This window comes from Melanerpes formicivorus, unplaced genomic scaffold (assembly GCF_026170545.1).
Source record: "Melanerpes formicivorus ecotype bairdi unplaced genomic scaffold, bMelFor1.0.p_v2 SCAF_12, whole genome shotgun sequence".
In the NCBI taxonomy this organism is placed as follows: Eukaryota; Metazoa; Chordata; class Aves; order Piciformes; family Picidae; genus Melanerpes; species Melanerpes formicivorus.
Window position 1 is genome coordinate 13389648 of NW_027142364.1, and position 25271 is coordinate 13414918.

A 25271-nucleotide genomic window follows, 5' to 3' on the forward strand; every position below is an offset into this window, starting at 1 on the left:
TATGTCTGAGTTCAAATTGGTGCCCTGTAATTATGCTGAAAACTTTCAAGTTTAAACAGATAATAATCCAGGTACTGAGCAGAGAGAGGAAGGAATTAAAGGCAAGTGCTGGTGTAAGGATTTGATCCCCACTCCTGAAAGACAGACATTGCCACTTTACAAACGGCCACTGCAAAAACATCGAGTGAGGAATGGGTTCAGTGCAGTTACCCTCCCCATGTACTATGCTGCAGGGAAATCCCTGGGCAGAAAGCATGATTTTTCTAAGCTCCTGGAAGCAGGAATTAAATTCAACATGTGAGAGAGCTCTTGGTGCACCAGCAATTCGCTAATTCAGAGCCAAGACTGAGACATCCATTGTGGACTAATTAATCCTTGCAAATTAGAAGTGAATAAACATTTAAAAATCCACATTACTTCACTGGGAAATAGAGGTCATTAGAAAGGTAAGTCCTTAGCTGCTTTGCCCAGGAGGTACAGACAGCTGAATGGGATCCTAGGGGGATTTGCTGCTGGTTTGAGGCCCAGGAAGCTCTGCAGCTCAGCTTCAGCTCCTGTAGTCACCATCTGACACTGACAAATGGCAGAAGTTGGGAAAAACACCATGTCATCCTCTGAAATCACTCCTCCTTCAAGCAGCTCTGTGCTTCCTCTCACCTCTTTTCTTCCTTACGCTGCGTGGCTGTGCCCTGCACAAGATGCAGGGTCTGGCATGGCAGCAGCTGGCTCTCCAGGCCAGCCTCCTTCAGCTCTCCTTGAGGCCAAGGGTGGGTGGAGGCAGGGAGGCTGCCAAGAGCACCACAACTCCCATGGCTCAGCCACAAACCAGTCTGGGCCAACATGTCCCTGCAGGAGCATCACACTTGAAGGATCTCACACACCAGGCTGGTTTCTTTATGAAAGCAGTGACACAACAGTCTCTCCAATATGATTTTAAATAGGTCTCCAGCAGTCCCAAGGATCTCTGTCCCACCCCATCCCCAGGGAGTAAGGCTTACTTCTTAATCCCCCTGGCTGCATTCTCCTCTTCTTCAGTACTTCATGCAGATGAAGTAACTCTTTGCCTGGTTTATCCTTTGTCTTTTCCAGGGCTGTATGCAGTAAGATACATGTGCCCTTTCCCTTTGGAGCAGGTTTTCTCCTCTTGTCTGCTACCCTGCTGGGGTAGGTCCCAAGTGCCCCTCATCATGTCCTGCACAGCATCCCCCCAGGTCTTCCAGCCTGCTACACACTTTTAGATGTCACTGCTCAAAGCCCACACAAGCACAGTCCCAGGCAAGGTAATTGTCACTCCCAAAAGGAGCCCCACACTGAGTTTTACTGGCAGTGGTGCAAGTAAGGGATACCCAGGATGAGCCCTATTTGCACAGAGCCCAAACCATCACAGGTAAGAGAGGCAGGGAGCACAGAGGCAGAAATAACTGCCTATACCTCAGGCATGTCACTGCCTGGCCATGTGATGGGGTGGAGATGTTCCTTTGGCCATCTCAGTAGAAACATCACACTCATCACATGGACCATCTGAGCAAATAATCCTGGTCTTCTTGCCAGCTGCCCTAAAAAATGCACAAAGAGGAAAGAACACAACCAACATCCAGTTTCTGTGTCCATTGGGCATGGGCATGTATTGGTGTGATTGACAGACCAGAGCCCAGGTTCCTGTCCCCTAACAAAGTGTTTCAGGTAAAAGGAACAAGAACTTAAGAGTAGGGATGACAGTGGAATATCTTCTACTTAAAGTTTGGAAGGACAAGAATCCAGACTTTGAACCAAGCTGAACTGGCTGAATTTAATCCTTAGTGCTTACGACTGTATCTGAAATTATGTTTCACCCATTACTGGTGGGGATGTTCCCTGCAGACTCCCAAAGCTATTCTCAAAGAAACATCTCTAAGTAAGCATTTTGTTACTTTTCAGTTAACTCAATCCATACATAATAAACAGACTCACACTGCCCTATTGTTCTACTACTTACAGTAGAAAGCATAAATAAATGCAATTATCATTCATATCAGGTTTTTTCTTCCTCACAGGGGTGCTATGATTTATATTCAAGTTCCCAGTTCACAACTAAAAAAATATATTAAAAATATCAACAGAAAGCACAAGAACTAAGGGTAGCATGTAAAGATTGCCAGAATAGAAAGACAATTAGCAGAAAATTCCTGGAAAGGAATAAGAGCAGCATTCTGCAGATCCAAGCCCTTTGTAAGCTTCTAATTACTGTGGAACAACTGGAAGATATCTATAAAGAGCATCATCCATTCCACCAAGAATCTACTACTAAAGCCAAAACCAGACTCCCATTGACATGGCAAACATGAAAGGAAGTATCAGAAGTTGCCCTGAAAAACAACATTGTAGAAGAATATATTTCCTGAGTTAAAAAAAAAGGCAACAACTCAATCAAATACCTTTGCTAATTCAGTAGAACTGGAAGCAAATACATCTAGGAGAACAGTAGTGAAACAATCAGCAGGGTATTCCATCTATTGGCAGAAGTCTTTAGTTTTCATCCTTTTAATACAGGTGTTAGAAGATGTATAGAATAAACCAGGTTGGAAGAGACCTTCAAGATCATCACGTCCAACCTATCACCCAACACCACCCAATCAACTAACCCATGTAACCAAGCACCCTGTCAAGTCTCCTCCTGAACACCTCCAGTAACGGCGACTCCACCACCTCCCCAGGCAGCCCATTCCAACGGGCAATCACTCTCTCCGTGTAAAACTTCCTCCTGACCTCCAGCCTGAACTTCCCCTGGCGCAGCCTGAGACTGTGTCCTCTTGTTCTGGTGCTGGTGTTGTGAACAATGGCAGTATTAAGTACAAGTGCCAAGGTGCAGGAATCCACACAGGTGCTCCCCAGATGGAAAGCACACATGGGTGCTCTTAATGGGCGATGTATTGCTCCGCTGGTCACCCTGAGTGACCATCACTGCCGTGTGCCAGCCTCGCTCCACGTGTCCGTGCAAGGGCTAGCTGCCACACAAAAATGCACAAGGCTTTGGGAAAAGAGAGGCATTTTTTTCTATCAACCCAAATTTACCCAGCAATCTTTCTGGAAGGACTGCTTTTCTCCTATTATTTATCAGTACTTTTATTCTCCTGTTGTTACCAAGTCAGTTCTGAAACAAAATTATTGGAGGAGAAAGAAGGGGTTTTCTTGGTTATGGTGCTATATTATGGTTGAAAACCAGGGAATCATAGTCTCAGAATCGTTTGAGTTGGAAGGGATCTTTAAAGGTCATCTAGTCCAACCCCCTGCAGTAAGCAGGGACATCTTCAACTAGAGCAGGTTGCTCAAAGCCATGCCCAATCTGACCTGGAATGGTTCCAATGATGGAACACCTACCATCTCTCTGTGCTAGTGTTTCACCAATCTCAGTGTAAAAAATGTCTTCCTTCTATCTAGTCTGAATCTCCTTTCTTCTAGTTTAAAACCATCCCCCCTTGCCCTGTCACAACAATTCCTGCTAAAAACTCAGTCCCCATCTTTCCTGTAGGCCCCCTTTAAGTACCGAAAGGCCACAATAAGACCTTTCTGGAGCTTTCTTGACTCCAGGCAGAACACCCCTAACTCTCTCAGCCTGCCCTCACAGCAGAGGTTCCCTGATCTTTTTGGTGGCCTTCTCTGGCCCTGCTCCAATAGGTCCATCTCTCTCCTGTGCTGAGGACTCTAGGGCTGGACCCAGCACTGCAGGTGAGGAAGTGGAACTGGAAGATGTTTGGTCATCCTCCTTCTTCTTTTAGTCGCTCTCCCCCAGGCTTTCCCTATTCTTGTACATTTTAAAGACATTATGAACCAAGCTTACTAACTTCATTCACATTTGAGTAGTGCTGGTTAAGCTCTACAGCCCAGACCCTCTCAATAATGTTACAATGCACTTACTTAGCACTTTACCCCTTCAAAGGACTTTGCAGAAACTAATTAATTAGCATTTACAGTAGAAAACAGCTGCAGTGAAGGCATGGGCTAAGTGCTGCTGCTCAGCTGCTGTGGAGCTGAGTTAACACAGAAGCCATTGCCCTGTGACACTTAGAGCTGTGTTGAGCCACTCCAACAAACATGTGTAGGGAACTTTCCTGAGAACCTCCAAAGCTTTTCTGTGCATCCTCCTTATGGCTCTCAAGAAGGGCACTCCAGAGCTGAGCCTGTCTTTACCTGCAAAGTTAAACAGTTGCTTGGGGAAGAGATGAGCCGCTTTTCCCTAGCTCAGCAGTATTCGTGTTTGAAAGTCATTTACATTCTACAGCAAAATTTTTATCTCCTGAAAATCTTCCACATGCAGGTGAGTTGCTACCTGCACAGGTGTATACATGCACACTAGGAACAAGGAACATCACCTTCAAAACACAACAATAGGCCCAGCTGATTATAGGCATTCTTCTGGAAAAATCCCTGGAGAGCTCACATGGATTGTGGCCTCTTTCACTTCTTGACAGAGCAAACTCAGGGCACAGCTCCCAGTGTTAAAAATAGACAAGAGAAGAAAAACATTTGTGACAGTGGAGGGGTTGTTATTATTTTTACATGCCTCATTATGGAGAAAGTGAAACAAGTACAAACTCTGCTTTTCCCATTCACAAACCAGCCCATGGAGCATCACTCACATTCTCACAGCTCCTGGATGCTCTTCTCCCCATTGGGGCTCTGATGTTCCTCCACAGAGCAACTGTGCCTCAAGAACTAGCAGGATTCCTACATCCTATGGTTCCTCCAGAATAATAAGAAATCCACAACCCTATAAAAAAAAGGACAATCTTGAAGGTATATTTGATGAAGGAGGAAAAAAAAATTAAAGAGAAGAGAGATGATTAGAACCAGATTGTATTTATGAAATAGCCAAAAAAAAAAAAAAGGCAGTATAACCCTTTTTGCTTTCATTGGTAAAAAAAAAATAGATTAAATAAATTATAGATAAAAAGAATTAGCTTAGAGGGCAGAATGTGATTTTATGTACAATTCAGGATGGACTTGGCTCTCAACGACCAGAAATCCTGAAGCTCACACCTTCTCAGCCTAAACCTTGTGTTCTTTGCTGTTGCAGCAGCAGCAGCTGGGCTCTGCCAAAGCTGAACAAGGAAGTGCAAAAAAACCAAGCAAGTATTTTCCCCACTTCCTCAGCTCATGCAATCCCAGCCCTGCAGCACCAGAAACAAGCAGCATGTAGGAAATGCTGCTGCTAAGCCTGGTGCTCTCTGGTCATCCTGCTGCAGCCCACCTGCCCACAGCCCAAAACAACATGCAGAGCATTAACACTGACAAGCCTCATCACCTTGTTGGTGCTGACAAGGTATTTCGTGTCAGGAGGTCAGGATGTAGTGTCAGTACATGTATACGTGTGGACTACAGAAGGAAAGCTGCTAGTGGCACATGGCCAAGCCACATTTCTCACAGTCACAGAAGAAGTATTTGTCTCACAAAGGAGAAACATAACTTAGATCCTTCTGTGGCCTTGGGAACTGAGAAGCTAAGAAAAAACAGGCTCTGCAGGGGCTGGGATACAGGTGAGCAGCTATTGAGATATGGGGTGAGCAGGGGCTGAGTGTATTGTGTGTGAGCAGGAGCTGGATATATGGGATGAGCCAGGACTAAGTACAAGGTGTGCAGGGGCTGGCTATGGCATGCTGAATCCCAGGTTCCAATATTTGGGGAGCCACAAACCCACACTGCTGTGGAAAGTGAAGCTTACTAAATAAACCAAGCACTTACTCATTATAGATGAGGCTTGTTACCCGATGTCATCTGGTAATATCACATGTACAGTGTGAGAAAGCCCAGAGACGCCCTCTTGAATGAAACACCTGCTGGGATGCCTCATGAGGAAAGTTCAAGAACCCCTTTGAACGTTCTCTTGAAGCACACTACACACTCTCCACCAAGCTTGTCTCTTGCCCCTCGTAGCACCACTTCAGCACAGGCAAGGGACAAACCCTTATCAGTCTGTCATCACCCACAGGGCTTATCAGATTTCGTTCTTCCTGTAAGGCGCTCTTGGCCTAGGAAGTGTGTTGCAAGCAGCGGCTTTCTGGCTCTGAAGCAGAATTCCTCTGGCCAGGAGCACTGCTAACCTGCCAGGCAGGAGACAGCTTAAGTGATGTCAGGAGCATCAGCTGATCCTTAACACAAAGGATGGATGGGGAGTGTGCAAGAAAAGCTGAGAATTACTCAGATAGTAACAACCTTGTAATCATTTTCAATCCCAGGAGTTCACTCCTGAAGATGGCAAAGCCATCTGGTACTGAGAAAGCCAAGCTAGAGCTGGCAAGGTTTGGTGCAGTCATTAAAGGAGTTGGATCAAGAGACATCAACTGAATTTCCAGAAGATGTCCAATTCTATTTCTGGATCTGGACTTCCCCTATAATGAAAATACCACATGTGGCACTGTTCAGTGCCATCTATGTTCTCTCTCTCCACCTGTAAATATCTTTGGAGCACATGAACCTCCAATTGCATTCCTAGCCCTGTCTACACCATAGTGAATTGAACAGGGCATTGCCTTAACAGGCCACCAATTGACCATAGACATTAAGACTCATCTCCTAGATCCCATCTGCCTCTTCCTCTCACAACTCTTGCCCTGGCACAAAACTCATCACCTTCCATCCCTCTGCTAGGCACAGAGGGTACACCCCAGACAGCTTCATCCCAGCCCCAACAATTTAACTAATATAACCTTCCAGTGCAAAGAGTGTCTGGAGCAGCCTTCTCCAGCTGCGAGCTCTGATGGTGCCTTCAGTCTTGTGTTCCATCGTGAATGGCGTCTGCTGCACTGGGACTGTGTTCTCAGCCAGCTCTCCTTATCACAGCAAGTAACTGCAAATGCTCTTTTCCATGCCCCATGCACAGATAAATCATCATTTGCTTTTGTGCCCCAGCTTATTTCCAGTGTCGTACTCTTCCAGCTGAGCCATGGGACACATGATGCCATCCATGAAGACACGGCTGCACCAGCCCAAGATGGGATACAGCAGGTACAACATCCCAGCTGAGGCTAGTCTGGAGACAAAACTCTGGTCCCCCCAGGGAATCCAGCAATGAGTAACCTCTGAGCAGCTGTGGTTTGCGTGCGTGGTGCCAGGAGCCAGCCTGCCTGCCCAGGCACTGCCTGCACCCAGCAGACCCAGTCACCACTCAGGTATGTCCTGCTGCTCCTCACACTTCTCTCTTGCTGTAGCTTTCTGAGAACAACCCAATCCTGGGCAAGACAGGGCTTCAGGATGGGCAGCTTGGGATTTAGAATTATGAAGAAACCCCCAGATTTAAACTCATTTTATCCCTCATTTTGAAACCTCAGCCTTGAAACAGAACTGACCTTCTGAAAGCCCCAGACAAAAACCTCTTTACACTTCATGACTAAAGCCCCTGTAAAAACAGCCTCTCCTTAGCGAGTGTTTGCTCACAGCAAGGTGGGTCTGGAGCCCATCCCCACAGGAGGGAGTGCAGGGTGTGGAGGGTGCCCTGAGGTTGTACATCAAGACCAACTTGCTCCCATGCCAGCAGCACCCACTTCTTCTGCCTCACCCTGCCCACTGTCTGTCTGCTCGGGAGCCCCCAAACTTGGCACTTAGCTCCTTGCTTCCCAAACCCCACATTGCAGTGGGTGGAAAAAGTAAGAAAAGCAGACAAAGCAAACCCACACACAACTGGGAGAGCTGGATGGGGCAGGATGCCTCGAGCACCCTGTCCACCCCTCTGACAGCCTGTTCACCAGGCCCTCTTGAGGGCCAGGGACCCATTCTCACACACAGCCAGCCTGCAGAGACACCTTAGAAAAGGGACAAATATTTGCTTAACTGGAGATAAATCCAGTCTACATATGTCTCCATCCCAGAGAGGGGATGGGACTCCAGCTTTGGAGCCCTCAACAAAAGAAAGACATGGACATATTAAAACAGGTCAAGAGGAGGCCACAGAATTGATTGGAGGGATGGAACACTGTAGAAGAGAAATCTCCAAGGACACCTTATTGCAGCCTTTTGGTATTTAAAGAGGCCTATAAGAAAGATGAGAAAAGTCTTTTTAGCAGGGCCTGTTGTGACAGGGTAAGGTGTGATGGTTTTAAACTACAAGTGGAAAGATATAGATTAGGTAGGAGGAGGAATTTTTTCACACTGAGGGTCATGAAACACTGGCCCAGGTTGCTCAGAGAGGTGGTAGGTGCCCATCTGTGGAAACATTCCAGGTCATGCTGGACATGGCTTTGAGTGACATGATCTAATCAGAGATGTCCTTGCTCACTGCAGGGGTGTTGGACTAGATGATCTTTAAAAGTTCCTTCCAATCCAAACCATTCTGTGATTCTGAGTGGTCCTGCCATGAGCAGGAGCACCTGCTCATATTCCCTCCTGCTCTTACATGGCAAACCCATCAATAGAAAAGTCTCAGCTACATTAACCAGGCCATTAATCAGCTTGCCAGTGCTTTGAGTTGGACTTAGAGGCCACCCCAGTCCTGCCAGGTTATGAGCTGGTGTTCACAGCATCACCCCGAGCCACTGGATGGACCAACTAGGGTGGGCATGTGGGTTTCTGGTAACACAGAATCCTTCCTGCACATGGGGCTCCTCAGCTTGCCTGAACTGGCTCCTGCTTCCCAGCCACCATGCAGAGAGGGCTCTGTTGATAAAAGAAACACATAGGTAACACCCACAGCAGGGGTTTCAGCTGATCGCTCCAGCACTTGACCTCCAAAGCAGCCACACAGCTCCATCTCACCAGGCTGTCCCCTCCAGCCCCAAGCAGGGAAGAAGCACAGCTGCCCAGCCTGTACAAGTGGCTCTACCCTCTCCAGAGCCCAGGGAAAATGAATCAGAGCAGAGAGGTGACAGAACAACACTTGGAGGAGTTGGAGGAATAATCACAGAGGTCCTCAGCATCAACAGCAAACCAGAATTAGTTACCTTTTAGGGGAAGTTTATTAGCTCTTCTCCCTCTTCCCTGCTTCTCACTAAAATATTACCTGCTTTCATAGCAAAAACTTCCTTTAAATCATTTTACCACCTAGAGAGAAGGAGCAGAGGGTGAAAAAAAGGTTCACAGAAAACACTTTCTTCTCTCAATGGTTTTGCCTTCTACTAAAAAAAAAAATAAAATCTTATTGTCTTGAAAGCAGTTTCACAAGAATCTTTTGCCTGGTCCTAAATCAACAGAGCTAGTGTTACCTTGGCAGAACCTCTTACTTAAAAGCTTAATTAAATGTGTGTACAAGGATGCCGTGTCTTGCCACATCCTTCCTGCCCAGTAGTTGCTCTGCCTTGTACTGCAGGGGTTTGACAGTGCCTTGGCCAGTGCATGTGGGATATCCCAGCCCAGCCACCTGGAAGATACCTGTCCTTCATCTCCTCTGCTACCTGACCCCATGGGATGGTTGAGTCTGCAAATCAGCCGAGACCATTCAGCATCTCAAGAAAGACGGTCCTTAGCCAGAGCACCACACTGGATGCCCCAGAGGGAGAAGTCAGGGGGTGAGGAGGGGACACCCCTGCTCGCAGCCCTGGGGACACGGCAAAATCTCCTTGTCCTGTGGCCCCTGGCTGCCCCAAACCCTTCCCAGCAGGGCTGGGGGGCCACTGACCATTTCTCTGCTGGTTATTAGATTGTTCACGGCTCTCAGGTTTGTTTGAATAAGGCCTTTTGTTCACGGGCGCTTTCCCACGTCCCTTCGTTCGCTAGGCAGTCGCGTGTCCCGAGTCAAAGAGGAGCCCTGGCAGCCAATCTCCAAAGAAAGTTTTCTTCAGAGCAAGACATCTGCGTCGGAGAGAACCTGCCAACATCTGCCACACTTTTCCCCTTTTCAAGAGCTTTTCTTTCCCTCTAAAAAGTGCAGGAACAGATGTTAAAAGTTGTTTTCTTTCTCCAGGGTGTGAAATGTAGACAAATAGCAAAAAAGAAAACTCCAAGCAGCACTGACCCCTTTCTCTTTCTCTGTTTTTTTCTTTCTTCTCCTCTTTTTGGAAAGCTCAGGAAAAAAAGGAAGGCTTTGTTTATGAAGGAGAATCCCCTTTTCAGTGAAACCTGGCAGTAGGCAATGCAAAAGGAAAGCGGGAATTTGCAGAAAGCTCTCTTTAATGCTCATTTGCATTGGCCTGTTGCGTCCCTACAATCCCCAGCACAGATGTCAGCCTCCCCCCAAAGCCGGGGCAGCTTTCCCGCCTGCACCCACCGTGCCTCCAAAATAAAGGCCTTTGCCCTGACTGAGAGGTGTAAAATAACTGTTTACAGCAAAAGCTGCACTTCTTTTTCACTGCGGTGCTGTCTTACAAATGAACCTTGAAATGAGCTCACCCGGAGCAGACGCCAGCAGGCGAGCCAAGGGTCTTGCCCTGCTGAGGCTGAGGGCTCAGCTGCCTTGCGTGGGCTAGGCACGGACCCTGGCTGGGTGCCAGGAGCCACTGTGCTGTTCTGGGCTCCCCATTACACCCACCCGTCCCTGATGCCCACCATTTTGCTGCCAGCATTGCCCCTGCCTGCCTACTTTGTGGAAGCTGCTTTGTAGGGGAAGCTTGTGTGGGACCCTCTCTCAGAGCATTCCCCTTGCCCAGAAGCTCAGAAGCACCTTGCAGGGCTTGTAAAGCAGGAATGAGGGTAAGGCAAAGCAGCAAATCCAGGCCAAGGAGGAAAGGGAGGGTGAGGGAGGAGATGCCACCACCACAGACACCAGAGAGACTTTCTTGGCGATGTTGGGGGTAGCCACCCCTTGGGTCACTAATACAGGGCACACAGCACTCTGTAGCTGTGCCTGCCCAGGGAGGGATGTTAGCAGGCACTGGTCAAGTTTTTCAGAGCTTTCAGGCAATTCTATATTTGCTGACACCTCTGCCATGCTCAGCTGGGTCAACCCTTGCTCATGAGCAGCCAGGGCTAGCTGACAAGAGGGGTTTCCCACTCAGGGTGATGGGACCTCCTTTTGCCATGCAACAGATGCATCTGAAATAAGAAGCACATTCCTGCTTCCTTTACCTGGCACAAAGGACAATTTATTAACCTTCCCCTTCCAAGCCCTCATCTTCCAGCACACAAACCACATCAGCCTATCTCAGGCTTCTGCCAAGTAGGGCACTTATAAAACCAGGTAACTGCACCCTAGCTCTGTGTTTGATCGACAAACAACTCTGCCTGCGAGATGCCATGACTGAGGACATGGTTTCACGATGCACCCAAGCAACAGGGCGTACAGACATGCTGCAAGTATGTTTGCATTCACACGCAGGCAAACACACACCCACGCCGCGTTTGAGCAAGGGACGCGGTGTCCTCGCCTTTATCACTGGGGCACATCCCCACCCGCGGCTGCAGCAGCTACACCAGCTGCTGGGAACCCCACCAGTGGGTGAGGAGAGCTCGCGGTGCTTCTGAACCGCTGCGGCCGCTTCCTCTCCATTTCAATAAGGTGACACATTCGACACCAACCCAAAGCGCTTCACCTGTGGGACTCAACAGGACACTGCCAAATCCTGCTCATTAGCAAAGCGACTGTCAGAAAGCAAAAGTGCAGTCATGAAAAACACCTTCGGACTCCGCCCCCAGACCAGGCAGAAGTGAGGAGGCATAAAAGTGCATTCTCATCCTGTGCCAAATCTCATCCAAAGTCCCTCCTGCTCCTGCACTGGCATTTCAGAAGAGCAGACAGAAAAACGCCCTTACCCCAAAAGCTACCCAAGCCTTCTTGTGACATGGTGGAAAAAAAGGTCAAAGAAGTAAAAATCCCACAGAACTAACTCATCTCTGGGTTTGTTTGTGTCTGCAATGGCCTCTAAGTTTAAATTCTACACAGCAGCCAAAACCTAGAAGTCTAGAGTTCAGTATTTTCTACACCTAGCCATATGCAACAGAGAATTCAAGTTCCCAGGAGGTAAATACAGGATTTCTGAATGGAAACAATGTTCCTACAAGCATCTGCTGTCAACAGTTTTCAATTGATCATCATTACCTTGTAATAATAATTCCTGGGAGCAGGAACTCCTAGCTTGGATACTCTATCAGTAAATAAAGAGGCTGCTTCAAAGACATAACATGTCTGGAGCTCGGGTTAGCAGGTAAAAACAGGCATCACTTTAAGGAGATAGAGAGAAAAAAAAAAAAGATGGGTAGAAGGCATTTTCCCAGGTGTAACAGGACCGCTTCCCGGCTATTGTTTTCCTCCCTGGGAATCTGTGCAAATTGAGCAAGAGCCATGCAAGCTGCTCCGAGCTCGCCCATTTTCCTTCCCTTCTTCCCTAACAAAAGAGCCCTCCAAAGCCCGGCGTCGGAGGCTGGACATCTGTCGCCGTTTGGGGGGGCCGGCTTGGTCACTGAAAAGAAGCAGTGACCTGTCAGCTTTGATTGATGGCCACAAACCTCCGGGCTCGAGCCCTCGTGTGGGAAAAGAAGTCCCGCCAAGGAAAGTCCCCTTTCACATGCTAATCCCGGGTTATAAATACAGCAGAGGAGCAGCGGAGCAGCAAGAGCCCATCGGGAAAGGGAGCGACCCACTGCCTGAGCGCCTCCTTCCCATCCACATCTTCCCAGCGCCCAGAGCAGACAGGCTGGATTAGAATGACCGCCACAGCCGCGACTGGCAGCACCCACAAGCTGGCCAACAGCAAGGAGGAGAGGAAGGTAGGTCCCGGACGCGCTGCTGTAGCCACGCGTGCACGACCGCGGCACACCCACGTGGCACAGGAACGATGGGTGCTGGGGCTCAGGGCACTGCTTCTGGGAAAGGGAAAGGTGTCAGTATTTTTCCTCATGTTCTAAAGATGCTTTCTCTGAATTTAGGCTATGCAGGTGGTTTTTTTTCCTGCTTCCTTTCTCTGGCTTCAAAAGGCTGCTCTTCGGTTTGAGTAAACTGTTTAAAATGAGTGCAAGTGGCAGAACTGCAAGATGACACTAAGGGACCAGTGGTGACCAGAGCTGGAGACACCACAGTCTTCATCCCGATCTTGTCCCTGCCAAGCATCATGTCACCCCATTCTGGCTTTATGTGGGAGATGAATCTTTTTGCCTTTGTTGAACTGCAGCAAGGAGAAAAGGGGGAGAAAAAAAAATCAGTTACAAATTTACTTCCTCCTTTTCCTTGCCAGTTAAGGAAACCCCTCATTGAGAGGAAGAGAAGGGAAAGGATTAATAACTGCTTGGACCAGCTGAAGGAGACTGTTGTGGGTGCGTTTCATCTGGATGTAAGTACTAACTTTGATGCTGCCTTTTGTCCTTTTGCTGGTGGGGGATCTGTTTGGGTGGAGTGGTGTCTCTTCTTTTGAGAAACTGGGCACAGTACAAACCCTTCATTGCCCCTAATTTCAGCACTCTTTCCTTATCAGCAGTCTAAACTGGAAAAAGCAGACATCCTTGAAATGACAGTGAAGCACCTCCAGAACATCCAGAGCAGCAAGCTAATGGGTGAGTGTCCAGCCCCTTCACCTTATGAGCATGGTCAGTGCTGGGGGAGGAGAGTGCCAGCAGGTTTCATCAGCTGGTGGCTTGGCAAAAGCACCTTTCAAATCTGCCGAGTTCCGGGCTTCTGCTCGGGCTCGGCTTTCTCCACTAGATGGGGAGATGGAGCTGGGCACTGGTTAACCCAGGAAGGTTTTTTTTTTCCTTCCAGAGCCACCTTCTTCCTATAGTGCATCTTTGCTCTCTGGGATGGACAGGACAGAGGGGCTGCCTGCCTGGGTGGCTCACACCCTGCATCACCTTCCCCTTGCTCCCCACAAATAATTCACATTATAATAAATTCCAGTTGGCTTAAACAATGACCCCCCCACGAGTGCACATGGGAAACATGGTGAATGCTTTAAGCAGAAGCACACCATGCAGCTTTTACATGCTCACCAACTCGTATTTTCTCCTCTCCAATGCAGCTGACTCCAAAGTAGGCCTGGAAGCCCAGCAGAGGTACAGCACAGGGTACATCCAGTGCATGCACGAGGTGCACAACCTCCTCCTCACCTGCGAGTGGATGGACAAGACCCTCGGAGCACGTCTCTTAAACCACCTGCTGAAATCCTTACCCAGGTCTGGTGAAGATACCTGCAAAGCAGCATTAAAGTCTTCAAGCCTGTCTCAGCAGCCTTTCCTGACACCAAAAAGCCCCCTGAGCCCAAAGGGGAACACTCGGGGCACAAACCCATCACCGGAGCGCTTCTACCCCATGGAGAACAGGCAGGCTTCGAAAAATTCCTGCCAGGTGCCACCGGTTTTCAGCCAGATTGATGCTGTGCCTGCCAGACAGGTCCTGCAGCCAAATTTTTCCCATAACAACCCCAGAATGGGGTCATTAGATATGTGGAGACCATGGTAAAGTGTGTTTTAAAACGTTTATCCTAACCTTAGACACTCTTATGTATGTATCTTATAGATATGCTGCTTTAAAACACTTGTGGAGCAAGTCTGTTCCTGTAGGTGTACTAAAGACCAGGGTACTTCAAGCCGAAGTAAACCTACGTGTAGCCTGCATTGTAGAAGGCTGCCATTATTTTCTATTTATTTAATACATCTAAATTATTGTATAGAGTCCTCTCATACTCTTTAGTGGATAGCAAGCATATAGCTTTCTTACACTGACAAAATAATTAGCTTCCTCTTAATAAAAGTACAAGGCAACAAGCAACGACCCTTTCTGGCATTATGCTTACCTCTCAGAACTCAAGTAAATACTGAGATCACATCACTGGATACAGGGGTAAACACTCACTTTCTTCTGCTTTTTATTATTATTATTATTGTCATTGTTCCTGAGCAGCTCTAGGAGATTCCAGCTCTGATTCCTGTGAAAATGCTGCAGTAATTAGGAAAAAAGCCAACCAAACATACAAACAACCCAACAACAAAAAACCACAACCAACCAACCCAAACCAATCAAAACCACACCCAACACAAAACAGAGAAAGGGAGAGACTTGGGCTTTTTAGACTGTCTAGAAAGGCTCTCTGGATTGATCACTGCAGCTGTGCTGTTCCCAGCCACCTGGACATCTTGTTAAACTAGTTAGCTGCATGTATATATGCATGTGCTGCCTATAGTTGTATTTAGGCTTTATTATTTGTTTTCATAACTAAAAGTTCTAAATAAACTTTTGGAAGATAATGACTGAACTTCTCCCAGCCTTGTCCTGTCTGCTCTGAATAAACATGACTTGGAGATCTGCTTTTGTTTTGTTCTTTCACAAACTTCTTCCCCCCGTCCCCCCCGCACATGGTTAAAAGAGATGTTTTGGGGTTTGCCTTTGATGCTTTGTACAACCTCCCCCCCCGCCCCCGACAGAATCACCTGGATCAGAGTAAGACTTAGAAAGTCATTAAAGAAATCAGGAGTTGGGTTTATCAGCCTGTATCGATGCCTTAGATTTTACTTGTAAGAGACTTGCAGAGAAAACCTAAATGGCAGAAGATAAAGCTCCCTGCAAAGTGGACCAAAGAGACTGAAACAAACCTGCTCCTCTTGTTGGCAACATTTGGTCCCACTTTTTCATCTCAAAGGCAGTTAAAAGTTCCTCACTTTAATAAAAAAAGCAAGGAGCTCTTAAACAAACACCATGCATACTAATTAATGGACCCGTAGTTCAGAGGGCTCATTATGCAGTGAGATCTATTTGATGATGTGGGGAAGGAGTGAAAACCATCACCTCTAGGTTTAGCACCTTTTTCTGTAAAGTCCCTTTTATCTGTCCCTCTTGAAAGGCCATTAGGGGCAGTGGCATAAGGGTGGTAGGAGAAACAACTGGCCTACACATGGCTGTGGTGATGCAAGGCAGGTTTCTTCAGCCATGGAGTCAGAAGTCAGGTAAAGACACAGAACTGTCTAGATCTTATCACAAACTCAGTTTCCACCCTCTGCCCAAAAATTCGAACTTCCCCCTTGGGATGGGAATCTCCAGACTGACCACCAATAGACAATTATCCAAATTATTCTACCACAAAAATTCAGATGAGAGTGGGAGCTGGGGCCAAACAGCTGCAACAGAGTGCACAGAATACTCCTGGGAAGGGAAAACACTCAGGCAAAGTAAACCACTATGTCCTGGAAGAGGAAAGTTTGAAAGACCTCCCTAGTTTACTATCATACACGTTACTCGGCTTAGATGAAGTCCCCATCCCACCAGTGGAACCTCCATTGCCCAGCACTGGGTTCTTTACACTAGTGGGGCAGGCAAGAAGAGCTTCTCCCTGCCCAAGATGGGGCTAAAGTATCCTTTAACTTCTAGATGGTGTCAGTAACACATCTCATGGCACTTGTGGCCACCTTATTGTGGTGCTAGGAGAAGCTGTGGTGGAAATATTTTACTACAGTTTGACATCATCTGAAAACCATCCTGTCCTCCTACAAGCTGCAAATCCCCAGTGACTGTAATGATCAGTTATGGTTTTGGTGCTGAGAAGAGATCAGTGGGAATTCTGTGTTTCTCTCTTTCTTACCAGCTCTGCTTGTTTACTTGGCACATTTGAAAATACTTTGTGGTTAGTGAGTTTTATTATTTCCTGTTTCTAATCAGTAAGGTTTTTTCCTGTCATGGGTGTGGAGAGAAGGGTCACTTCATGGCTGGCAAGAGAGATTTATAAATAGAAAAGTGAGACTGAAATGTTTGGCCAACAATCTACAGGAACATTTTCAGTGCAAGACACTCATTTTTCACTGCTTTCATTTCAAACTGATGGTGACTTTTTGTATGATCTCTCTGTCACATATCCAGTGTGCACTGCAGAAACTGGTTGTGAGTCACTAGCTTTCAATAAGCAAAATGCTTCTTCAGAAAGGCAGAAGATTACTCGTAGCACTGCGTATACATTAATTTCAGCTATGAGCTGTTTCTGACAAAGGAGCTCCATATTTACTTCAAATCCACCCAGGTTTACCGAAGCCAGGACTGTGCAGGAACAACAATACTTTGCTCTTCAATACCTCTCAACTGACAACTGAAAAGAAAAATAGCCAGCTACTATCACCTTCTCCCCAGGAAAAAGGAAGCAGTGAGAAGCTCCCCCAGCCAGCTGGCCCATATAGAGTAGGTACTGTCCTCAGAAGTCAGTGTTTGAAGCTGCACCATCATACAGACTCTGGACACAACAGCAGGATCCATACAGCTGCTATTTCACATCTGCAGCAGGTACCAGCAGCTGTGTCTTGCTACAGCATAGCCAAGTGCTTGGTCCCCCAGCACGTGGAAGAGGCACCTTCAAGACTGAACCATCATTCCCACTTGGGACTGTATGCCCAAGGCACTAGGGTTTTGGAGATGCAGACAGCAGGGATGCTGCTGCACACCCAGGACTTCATAACCAGACTGGAAACAGCCAAGACAAGCACCCAGACCAGATTCCTCAGTTTGGGCATGGCCAGAGTGGCCTATTTGCTAGAAGTAGTCACAAGATGCATCACATCTCACTCAGCACTCATGGGACTAGGACAGCCTGGTGCAGATTTGGACTTTGCTTGTCCCTTGCCAAAGTGCTCTTCCAACCGAAGCATTAAAAGGCAGCAGCCAGTTGCTACACACACAAAGATGTGAGGAAGGCTGGTCCCAAGGCTCAGGACACCTCTGTGTCTAACACAAAGCAATTACAGATTTATATGAAAACACCAGCCTGGGTAGACAAAATAGCCACGTGCATAGTAGCTCCCTTTATATCACATCTACTCCCAGACCAGCTCTCATGGATACCAACAGCTGAATTCCCACTTAATTCTCAGAAAACAGGATCAAATCCTTCCCATCAGGAAAGCACAGAGGCTCATAAGAAAAATTCTGGTGCTGCCATGCCATCTTCTCCCCCAGACACACATGACCCTCAGGGCCTCTGAGTATCCCTGCCTGCTCCCTTACTCCTCCCCTCCCACCCCAAGGGCACTGGAGCAACCTCTTTCTGACCTATGCAGTCCTATAGTCACCCACAACAACCAAGCCAAAATGCTTTATGGATTTAGAAGTGGTGCTGAGGCCCTGCAGATCATTAACCAAAGCTGAGCACAATGCTTAAAAAGGGAACACAACTCAAATTTTCAGTTGACCTCTTCATCGAGGGCTCAGTTTGGCAAAGATGGGAACTTCAAGCTGCCAGTGTGACCTCACCAGCTGTGGAGGGACTCCTAATCCTACACACAGACAAGCAACCTTGCAAAACTCCATGCAAAAGCAATTCTGCAGCTAAATGTTTTCAGACTGATTTGAACCACACTACCGTGGCTGCAAGTGCTTGTAGACCACTTCCAAAGTCCTCCTCTTGGGAGGGAAGTGAAAAACAAACCCACTAACACCAACAACTTCACTTTCCTTTTATATATGCTGTTATCTCACAGCTACCAGTGTGTACATTCCTGTCTTAACAGGAACATGCTCATATTTCATCTCATGAGAAGCAATGTTGTGTTGAGAATCTAACCCAAAGTCTGTCACATTTTTCAGAGCTTTCACATACTCATGAATAACATAGCAGAAGCTGAAGCCAGGCCTGGATCTGATCTACACCGCTGAGATGTTTCATTTATAAATTGCAGCCCTGGTGAAAATGTGGCTTACTGCCTGAGGCATCACCACAGACCTCACAGGGCCTGGGAACTTGCTTTGCTTCTGACTCTCTCATGGTCACTGCCCTACATGTCACAAATCCAATCCCATTTAGAATTAAAAAGTGTGTTAAAGCAGTTTCAAATTTTCCATGGCTAACACCACCAAGCAAATTGTCTTCTTTTGTTGATCCCACATCTGCTGCCACAGGGAGATTTGGTCCTGTAGAAGGAGCTCAGAGAGGCTACTCTTGGGGGCTGGTGGATTGTCCTTTCTGTTCTGTCAAACAGCAAACACCTCAAGGAGTGCTGGGAATGCCATCTTCTTTCCAGAGACTCCTTCCCAAGGCAGCCAGAAGGATGGAGTGGTTTGGGTTCAAAGGGACCTTCAAAGGTCAGCATAAGCAGGGACATCCTCCATTAGATCAGGTTGTCCAGAGCACAGTCGAGCCTCACCTAGAATATCTCCAAGGACAGGGCCTCAACTACCTCCCTGGGCAACCTGTTCCAGTATTCCATCACCCTCACAATAAAGAACTTGTTCCTAACATCCAACCTAACTGTACTGTTCTCTAATTTAAAAAAATTATCCCCTGTCCTATCCCTACAGGCCTTTGTAAACAGCCCCTTTGCCAGCCCTCTTGTAGGCCCCCTTCAGGTACTGGAAGATCACTCTTACGTCTCCCAGGAGCCTCCTCTTCCCCAGGCTGAACAAACCCAGCTCCCTCAGCCTGTCTTCTTAGTAGAGTGTTCTAACCCTCTGATAATTTTTGTGGCTCTCCTCTGGAACCACTCCATCAGGTCCATGTCTTTCCTGTAAGGAGGGCTCCAGAGCTGTACACAGTACGCCAGGTAAGGTCTCACCAGAGCAAAGTGGCAGAATCACCTCTCTGGATCTGCTGGCCATACATCTTTTGATGCAGCCCAGGATGCCCTTTGCCTTCTGGGCAGTAAGTGCACTGCCTGCTCATGTCCAGCTTCCTGTCCATCAGTACCACAAAGTCCTTTTCTGCATGGCTGCTTCCTATTACCTCATTCCCCAGCTTGTACTGATAGTGAGGATTATTCCAGCACAGGTGCAGAACCCTGTACTTGCTCTTGTTGAAGCTCATGAGGTTTACCTCTGCCCACCTCACCAGCTTGCCCTGGTCACTCTGGATGACATCATGTCCCTCTTTGTATATTGACAGCACCACTCAGCTTGGTGTCATCCACAAACTTGTTGAGGGTGTACTTGAGCCCAGTGTCTATATCATTGATAAAATTATTGAACAGCACAGATCCCAGTACAGACCCCTGAGGGACACCACTTGTCACTGAGGGGAAATGGGAGGACCAGCTTCATGGATGTGGAAAAGCTTCTCAGAAAGGAACAGCTTTGCTGGGATAAAAGGAAGGATGGAAAAACCACTGCGGAGCTATTCCTTCCTTGCCTAAGAGTTTCCTAAAATCTTTTCCTCTCTCCATCTGCTCCTGCCCAGCATCCCTCATCCTGGAGCATACCCAAACAGTGGAAATCTGCTGTAGAATTTCTCATTCCAGTGGGTGACAACACAACCTTATTTTAGTTACACAGCCCTGAAATGTTCTCTGTGGAACAGGCCTGGGATGCTCAGCTCTAAGTTCATTTGCAGGGGGGAAAAATCCAGAGGCTGGCCTTGCTACCTCATCAGAAACACTGTTCTGTCCTGTAAAGAGATGCCATTCATAACCATCTAATGAAGCACTTGCCTCTTCACTTCTGTCCTTTCTTGATACAAACATGCTCGGCAGCTCCCGCACACCTGTGGCACACCCTGTGTGTTTAAAAGCACGAGCCTTGGTCAGCTGTGTGAGATAAGGTTGTACATCAACCATGGAGCCATTTACACAGCTCTGCCATGGCGTCCACTTCACTGTCCCACACAGGCTCAGTCAGGACCCTGCTGACTTTCACAGCCCGGCCACCGGCAGCTGGGCTTTGCACAGCATCCTAACTGGATGATCCAGAGCCCCAACAGACGGCTATTTGTCAGAGGCCCAGCCATCACTGATCCCTGAGACAGCACAAAACAGTTCCCTCACCTCTTAGCCAAGATGCTGGTGTTTTCCAAAGCTCCAGTGCTCACCAGGAGATACATTCCCATAGCACAGTGGATGCCAAAGGGACTAGAGCAAAACCTGCTGGAAGCACCTTTCTGCTTTTATGTCCCTCACTCTTTGCTCCAAGATGCTGCAGTAAAAATGTTTTTCAGTTGAAAGAACTGTGAAGCTAGAAGGAAGCCCTTCATATGCACACAGCTACAAGCTGGGGCATGACACGAGCCACATGCAGTACTGAGTTTAGCCATCTGCTTAGCTTTCCCCCAGTAACCTCTCCACATGGTCACACCATGTCCCAATGCTCAAGCTGTTTCTTTCTACCTCCTATGGTCTGAGAAGAGAAAAAGAAAGAAATCAGCATTTCCACAGAGTTCAGAAGAGCAGATGTTAGGCAGGACAGTGAAGTGAGGCAGGAGAGCCATGGCTGAGCTCCTCGAGACAAATGAGCACCCACGGAAAGGGCATAACATACCTGTGTAGGAGCTGGGACTTTCCTGAGGCCCTCTGGGGCTGTGGGAAGAACCACTCAGGAGCAACCACATAACCTCAAACGGCTGTGCCCCATGCCCTACCCTAGTTATCCTACATTAAAGTGCAAAGCCAAGTACTTTAAGATACACACTCTTCCCACTGTGAGAAGGAGCAATCCACATGGGATAGCAATCACATCACATCATGTACTCCTGAAAAGTGCTGAGATACTGTTTTGGTAGGCATGATAGAAGAAGGGTCCAGACCATTGAAGACAATGAAAGCAATACCTGGACAGACAGGTTCTCCAAACCAGGTACATTGCTGTCAGAATCCTCTGGGAAAAAGCAGAGCAATGCCTCCCGGTGTTTCCCATAGTTTGACACTGCATTCATGAGCACATACCTATTACAAGAAGTCTAAGGTTTTGTCCTCCCTTGTCCATGAGAATCCATGAACAGAGAGCACTTTCCAACACAGACTTGAGACTCTAGAGGAAAGCCCTGAACCTACCAGCACAACTCATCTCAGCCACCGTTTGGTGACAGTTGGTGTTGATTGCCCCATGGCTTTTCAGAGCAGATGAGTTACAGCAGTGTAGTATGAAGCAGCAACTAAGTGTGGCTCCACAAGACAGATGATCTTGTTCTGAGCCCAACTCTCACCTTCACCTGCTCAGCACCTGATTTTTTCCAGTCCCCTACTTGGGGATGATGATTATATTAATCTTGGAGATCTCCAGATGAAAAGTGCTAGCAAAATGCCAGGGATTGCACAGAATAAAGAGATGAGGCAGGACTTGAAAAGCAGCTCCCCAACCCTCATATGAATCACTTTTTCCAGTGTCTTCCCAAATCCTTGCCTCTTCCAAGTCCCTCTGTACAAGCATACCTTTGCTACCACTGGAGCCTTCTCTGCAGTGTAGGCAGTGCCAGGTCCAGCCTTCCCACTGCTCTCACCCTTGCCTCACCAGATTTCTGCCACCCAGCAGCTCTCCTACCATTTTGCCCTTGTGTTGGTAATGCTACGGTCAACTTAGGTCTTGCTACCTGATCGATAGTGCCCACCTCACAAGACGAAGTGCACATCCCCCTCCATATCAGGCTTTGCTTGTCCTCCCACAGCTGACACAAAGGCAACAGGAAAGCATGAAGCTGTTCTTGGGAAGATAAATTTGTGGCTGGGAGCTGCCTCGTTGCAGAGTGGCCCTCTGTTTCTTTCATGAGGAATTTTTTCCATCCCTGACCCCTTATCAACAGGCTGGGAGGTGATTTCCATATCAGAGCAGCAGGTTCTGCTCAGTATCTCTGCCCCTTCCTGCTGGAAGTGGTGCCTGGTCACTCCAGCACTGGTGCTTCCTCAGGATTGTGTGGTTTGAGGTGATACCTGCAGCTGGGCAAGAAGGAGCTGGGAAGCCCTGGTACAAAGGCTAAAAAGAGCTGTTGTCTGCTCCAGCTGTTCCTCTGACAGCTGCAGGGAAACTGCCACTGCTGTGAGCACACATCATCTGGTTACACTACCATAGCCAGGTCAGTGGTAGCTGAAGGACAGAGCCCAAAGGTGCTGAGCTTGGAGGTGCTCCTGGGGCCATTCCTTGACACAGTGCACCCAGAGCACAGTGCCTGGAAGCTGAGCATGTTAGCCAGCAGCACTGTAGCAGTAAGGAAGGCTGGCACATCTTGCCTCACAACGAAACACTTCCAACAAAGAAACCCATGGCCTCCCATACCCTGATCTTCTCCAGCAGAGGGGTTTTTACAACAGAATAAGGTAGCAGAGGCATTCCCAAAGGATCCTGGGATGGCTGCAATTACTTTCCAGACCACAGCGACCCCAGAGAAACCCCATCATCTGTCCTCATGATGGTCTTAGTAGAAGAGGTAAAGGAAGAAAACCATCTGGCCATTCCCTGAAACACTTAATGTACAAAGACCAGCCTGTGCTCTTCCTGGTGGCCCACACTGACCCTACTGCAAAGGGGGAACACTTACCCCCCATCCTGGCAGAGTGAGCCTACAAACACTTCAGTGCAGGCCACACTTCAGTTGTAGATGTGGGGTGCAACTGTGATGACTTACGGTCCCTGGAGAGCTAAACTTCAACACCCACTTGAGGCCACTACTCACTAAGGGCTCAAGGTCACAAACTCAAGCGAAGTGTCTACAGCAGCAAATAGTTGCGTGTGACAGGGGAGATCAGTTGGATGAATCAGTTTTTTATTGAACCTCCTACACCTATCTTGTGTGCTGCTCAAGGATCTTGCTTTCAGCTAGACTTAATCACCTGGACCAAACCCCTTGACATGCATGTGGTTCACAGCTACCCAAAGGACCAGCTGCTGTTTCTCACCACCACATCCTCCTCCACTGCTGAAGAACATCTGGCGCAAGCTTAAACAGAACTTCTGATCTAGTTTCCACCAAAAAGAACCCAGTTTGCATGCACAAAAACTGTGCTGACAACTGATATGGTGAACAGAGAGTGAGAGTAAGTAGGAAGCTTGCCTCAAAACCACAAAGCTGCTCCAAAATGCAATGTCAGTAGAGTTGGAGCCTACGATCACTCAACTCCCACTGGTTTTGGAGGGAAATATGACTGCACTAGATGGAGCCTAAACTGTTTCCATAAACGTTTGGTTTCACAGCTTTAATCAGAGCCCCTCAGGGGGGATTTTACACACCCTTTCACCTTTCATCCAGCTCTCTCTGTCTATATCCAGCTCCTGGCACACAGATCAGAGAGGCCTCGCCCAGCATGCAGACAGTTCTTCCCTAAACATGGGGTAGGCGCTGCTCCAGCTGCCTGCAATACTGCTGGGGACAAGGGAGCAAGTCTAAGTGGGAAGGGATCTGCACACCCTTCCACCTGAAGGGTCACTGGCCTAACAGTCTTGAGATGCTTTTGGGTTGCACTTGCCTGTCCTCAGTCAGGCAGGATCCCATTGCTAACAGGGGTTCAAGCTCCATACCCTGCACCTCTGCAACCACTCACATGGGTGAGAGAAGACAGGAAACTTAAGCCAGTATTGGGAAAGCAGCAAGCAAATGTGGGCTGTGAGGTCCTCCTCAGAGAGACCAACTGCTGCCAGCTTCACAGAATAGAATTCTCCATTTACAAGTGATTCTGCCTGAAATGGGAAATACTGGATTTAGTGGCTTTCATCAGGCAGAAAGGAAATCACAGAATCACTAAGGCTGGAAAAGACCTATACGACCATTGAGCCCAACCATAACCCAACTACCATGACCACTAAACCATATCCTGAAGTGCCACTTCTACAGCTTCTTGAACACCACTAGGCATGACAACTCTACCACCTCCCTAGGCAGCCTGGTCCAATGCCTCACCAGAGAAAAACAACCAACCAGGAGAGCAGGAACAAGCTGTATGTTTTGGAGAAATAGCAGGGTCATTAGAGTGCCTGCATGTCTCTGCCACCCCTGCCAGAGGTCCTGAGTCATTCCACAGCTGGGACATGAACCACAGCGAGACGGACAACATCCGCCTCCTCAAAGGCAAGATGTTCTTGTCCCAGCTGTGCTTTCATAGTGCTGACAATATTCTTTTCAGCCTTGTTGCCTCTTCACAAAGAGGCAAAGGGATGAGGACAAGTGGATTCTGGTTGTCTCAGAGCCAAGAAATATCCATTACCAAATCAAGTCCACGCACCGCACTGCTGCGTGGTGCAGGGCTGACCTGGTGGTGGTCAGTTATGCCAGGGCTTGGGCTCACCACCGCTATGTCCCTGCCACCTATTACAATTGCTTCAAATACATTGAAAAGTCCCTCTCAATAAATACATGAAGGTAACACATGTTCATTTTAAGGGACATTGCAGGAACTCCACAACTAACACAATTTTTTTGGCCCACCATGTATGTCCCTATGTTTGCGTATATCTATCGGCATGCATGTTGGTGCCTATGCATGTACTCACACATAACCAAACACCCGTCAGACTACTTGTGAAACAGAAAGATCAGGAGACAGCAAAAGATGAGACTAAAGGTAGTACACAAAACAATTGCCTTTCCAAGAGCCTCCCTATATTTGTCCACAATAAAGTCAAGAAAACCAAGGGCAGAACCACCATCCCAAAGCAGCAGTGAAAGCCACAGCAGCAGAGCAGAGCAAACAGAGAGAAACAAATGGAGCATGAGGTGAGCAGCAAATCATCCTGCACACACTGCCATGTGCCTGCCATTGCATTTTTTGGTGCATTCTGGCTTCCC

The 25271-nt window shown here is 47.8% G+C and overlaps 1 protein-coding gene and 1 long non-coding RNA gene across 3 annotated transcripts; one reads left to right on the plus strand and one right to left on the minus strand.

Moving 5' to 3' along the window:
• Nucleotides 1–4528: 4528 nt before the first annotated feature.
• Nucleotides 4529–14684, minus strand: LOC137444704 (uncharacterized). The gene is made up of 3 exons (XR_010988217.1): nucleotides 14622–14684; nucleotides 13936–14016; nucleotides 4529–4747 (listed from the first exon to the last, which is right to left on the minus strand). It is a non-coding gene; the product is annotated as an uncharacterized lncRNA (long non-coding RNA).
• LOC137444703 (transcription cofactor HES-6-like) lies at nucleotides 12467–14684 on the plus strand. 2 transcript variants are annotated; one of them, XM_068145720.1, is made up of 4 exons: nucleotides 12467–12606; nucleotides 13071–13166; nucleotides 13308–13386; nucleotides 13848–14684. In XM_068145720.1, exons 1-4 carry the CDS (start codon nucleotides 12544–12546, stop codon nucleotides 14285–14287), a joined length of 678 nt encoding a protein of 225 aa, XP_068001821.1. In that variant the 5' UTR covers nucleotides 12467–12543; the 3' UTR covers nucleotides 14288–14684. The 2 variants fall into 2 exon arrangements, with proteins under 2 accessions (XP_068001821.1, XP_068001819.1); XM_068145718.1 differs by lacking the exon at nucleotides 12467–12606 and having other exon boundaries at nucleotides 12929–13166.
• Nucleotides 14685–25271: the final 10587 nt, after the last annotated feature.

Bases quoted from the DNA above. Each gene is read 5' to 3' on its own strand.
- LOC137444703 (XM_068145718.1), top strand. From the start codon at position 12,948: ATGTCACCCCATTCTGGCTTTATGTGGGAGATGAATCTTTTTGCCTTT. The intron at 13,167-13,307 runs GTAAGTACTAAC...TTTCCTTATCAG, and splicing joins TGGGTGCGTTTCATCTGGAT to CAGTCTAAACTGGAAAAAGC. The intron at 13,387-13,847 runs GTGAGTGTCCAG...TCTCCAATGCAG, and splicing joins CCAGAGCAGCAAGCTAATGG to CTGACTCCAAAGTAGGCCTG.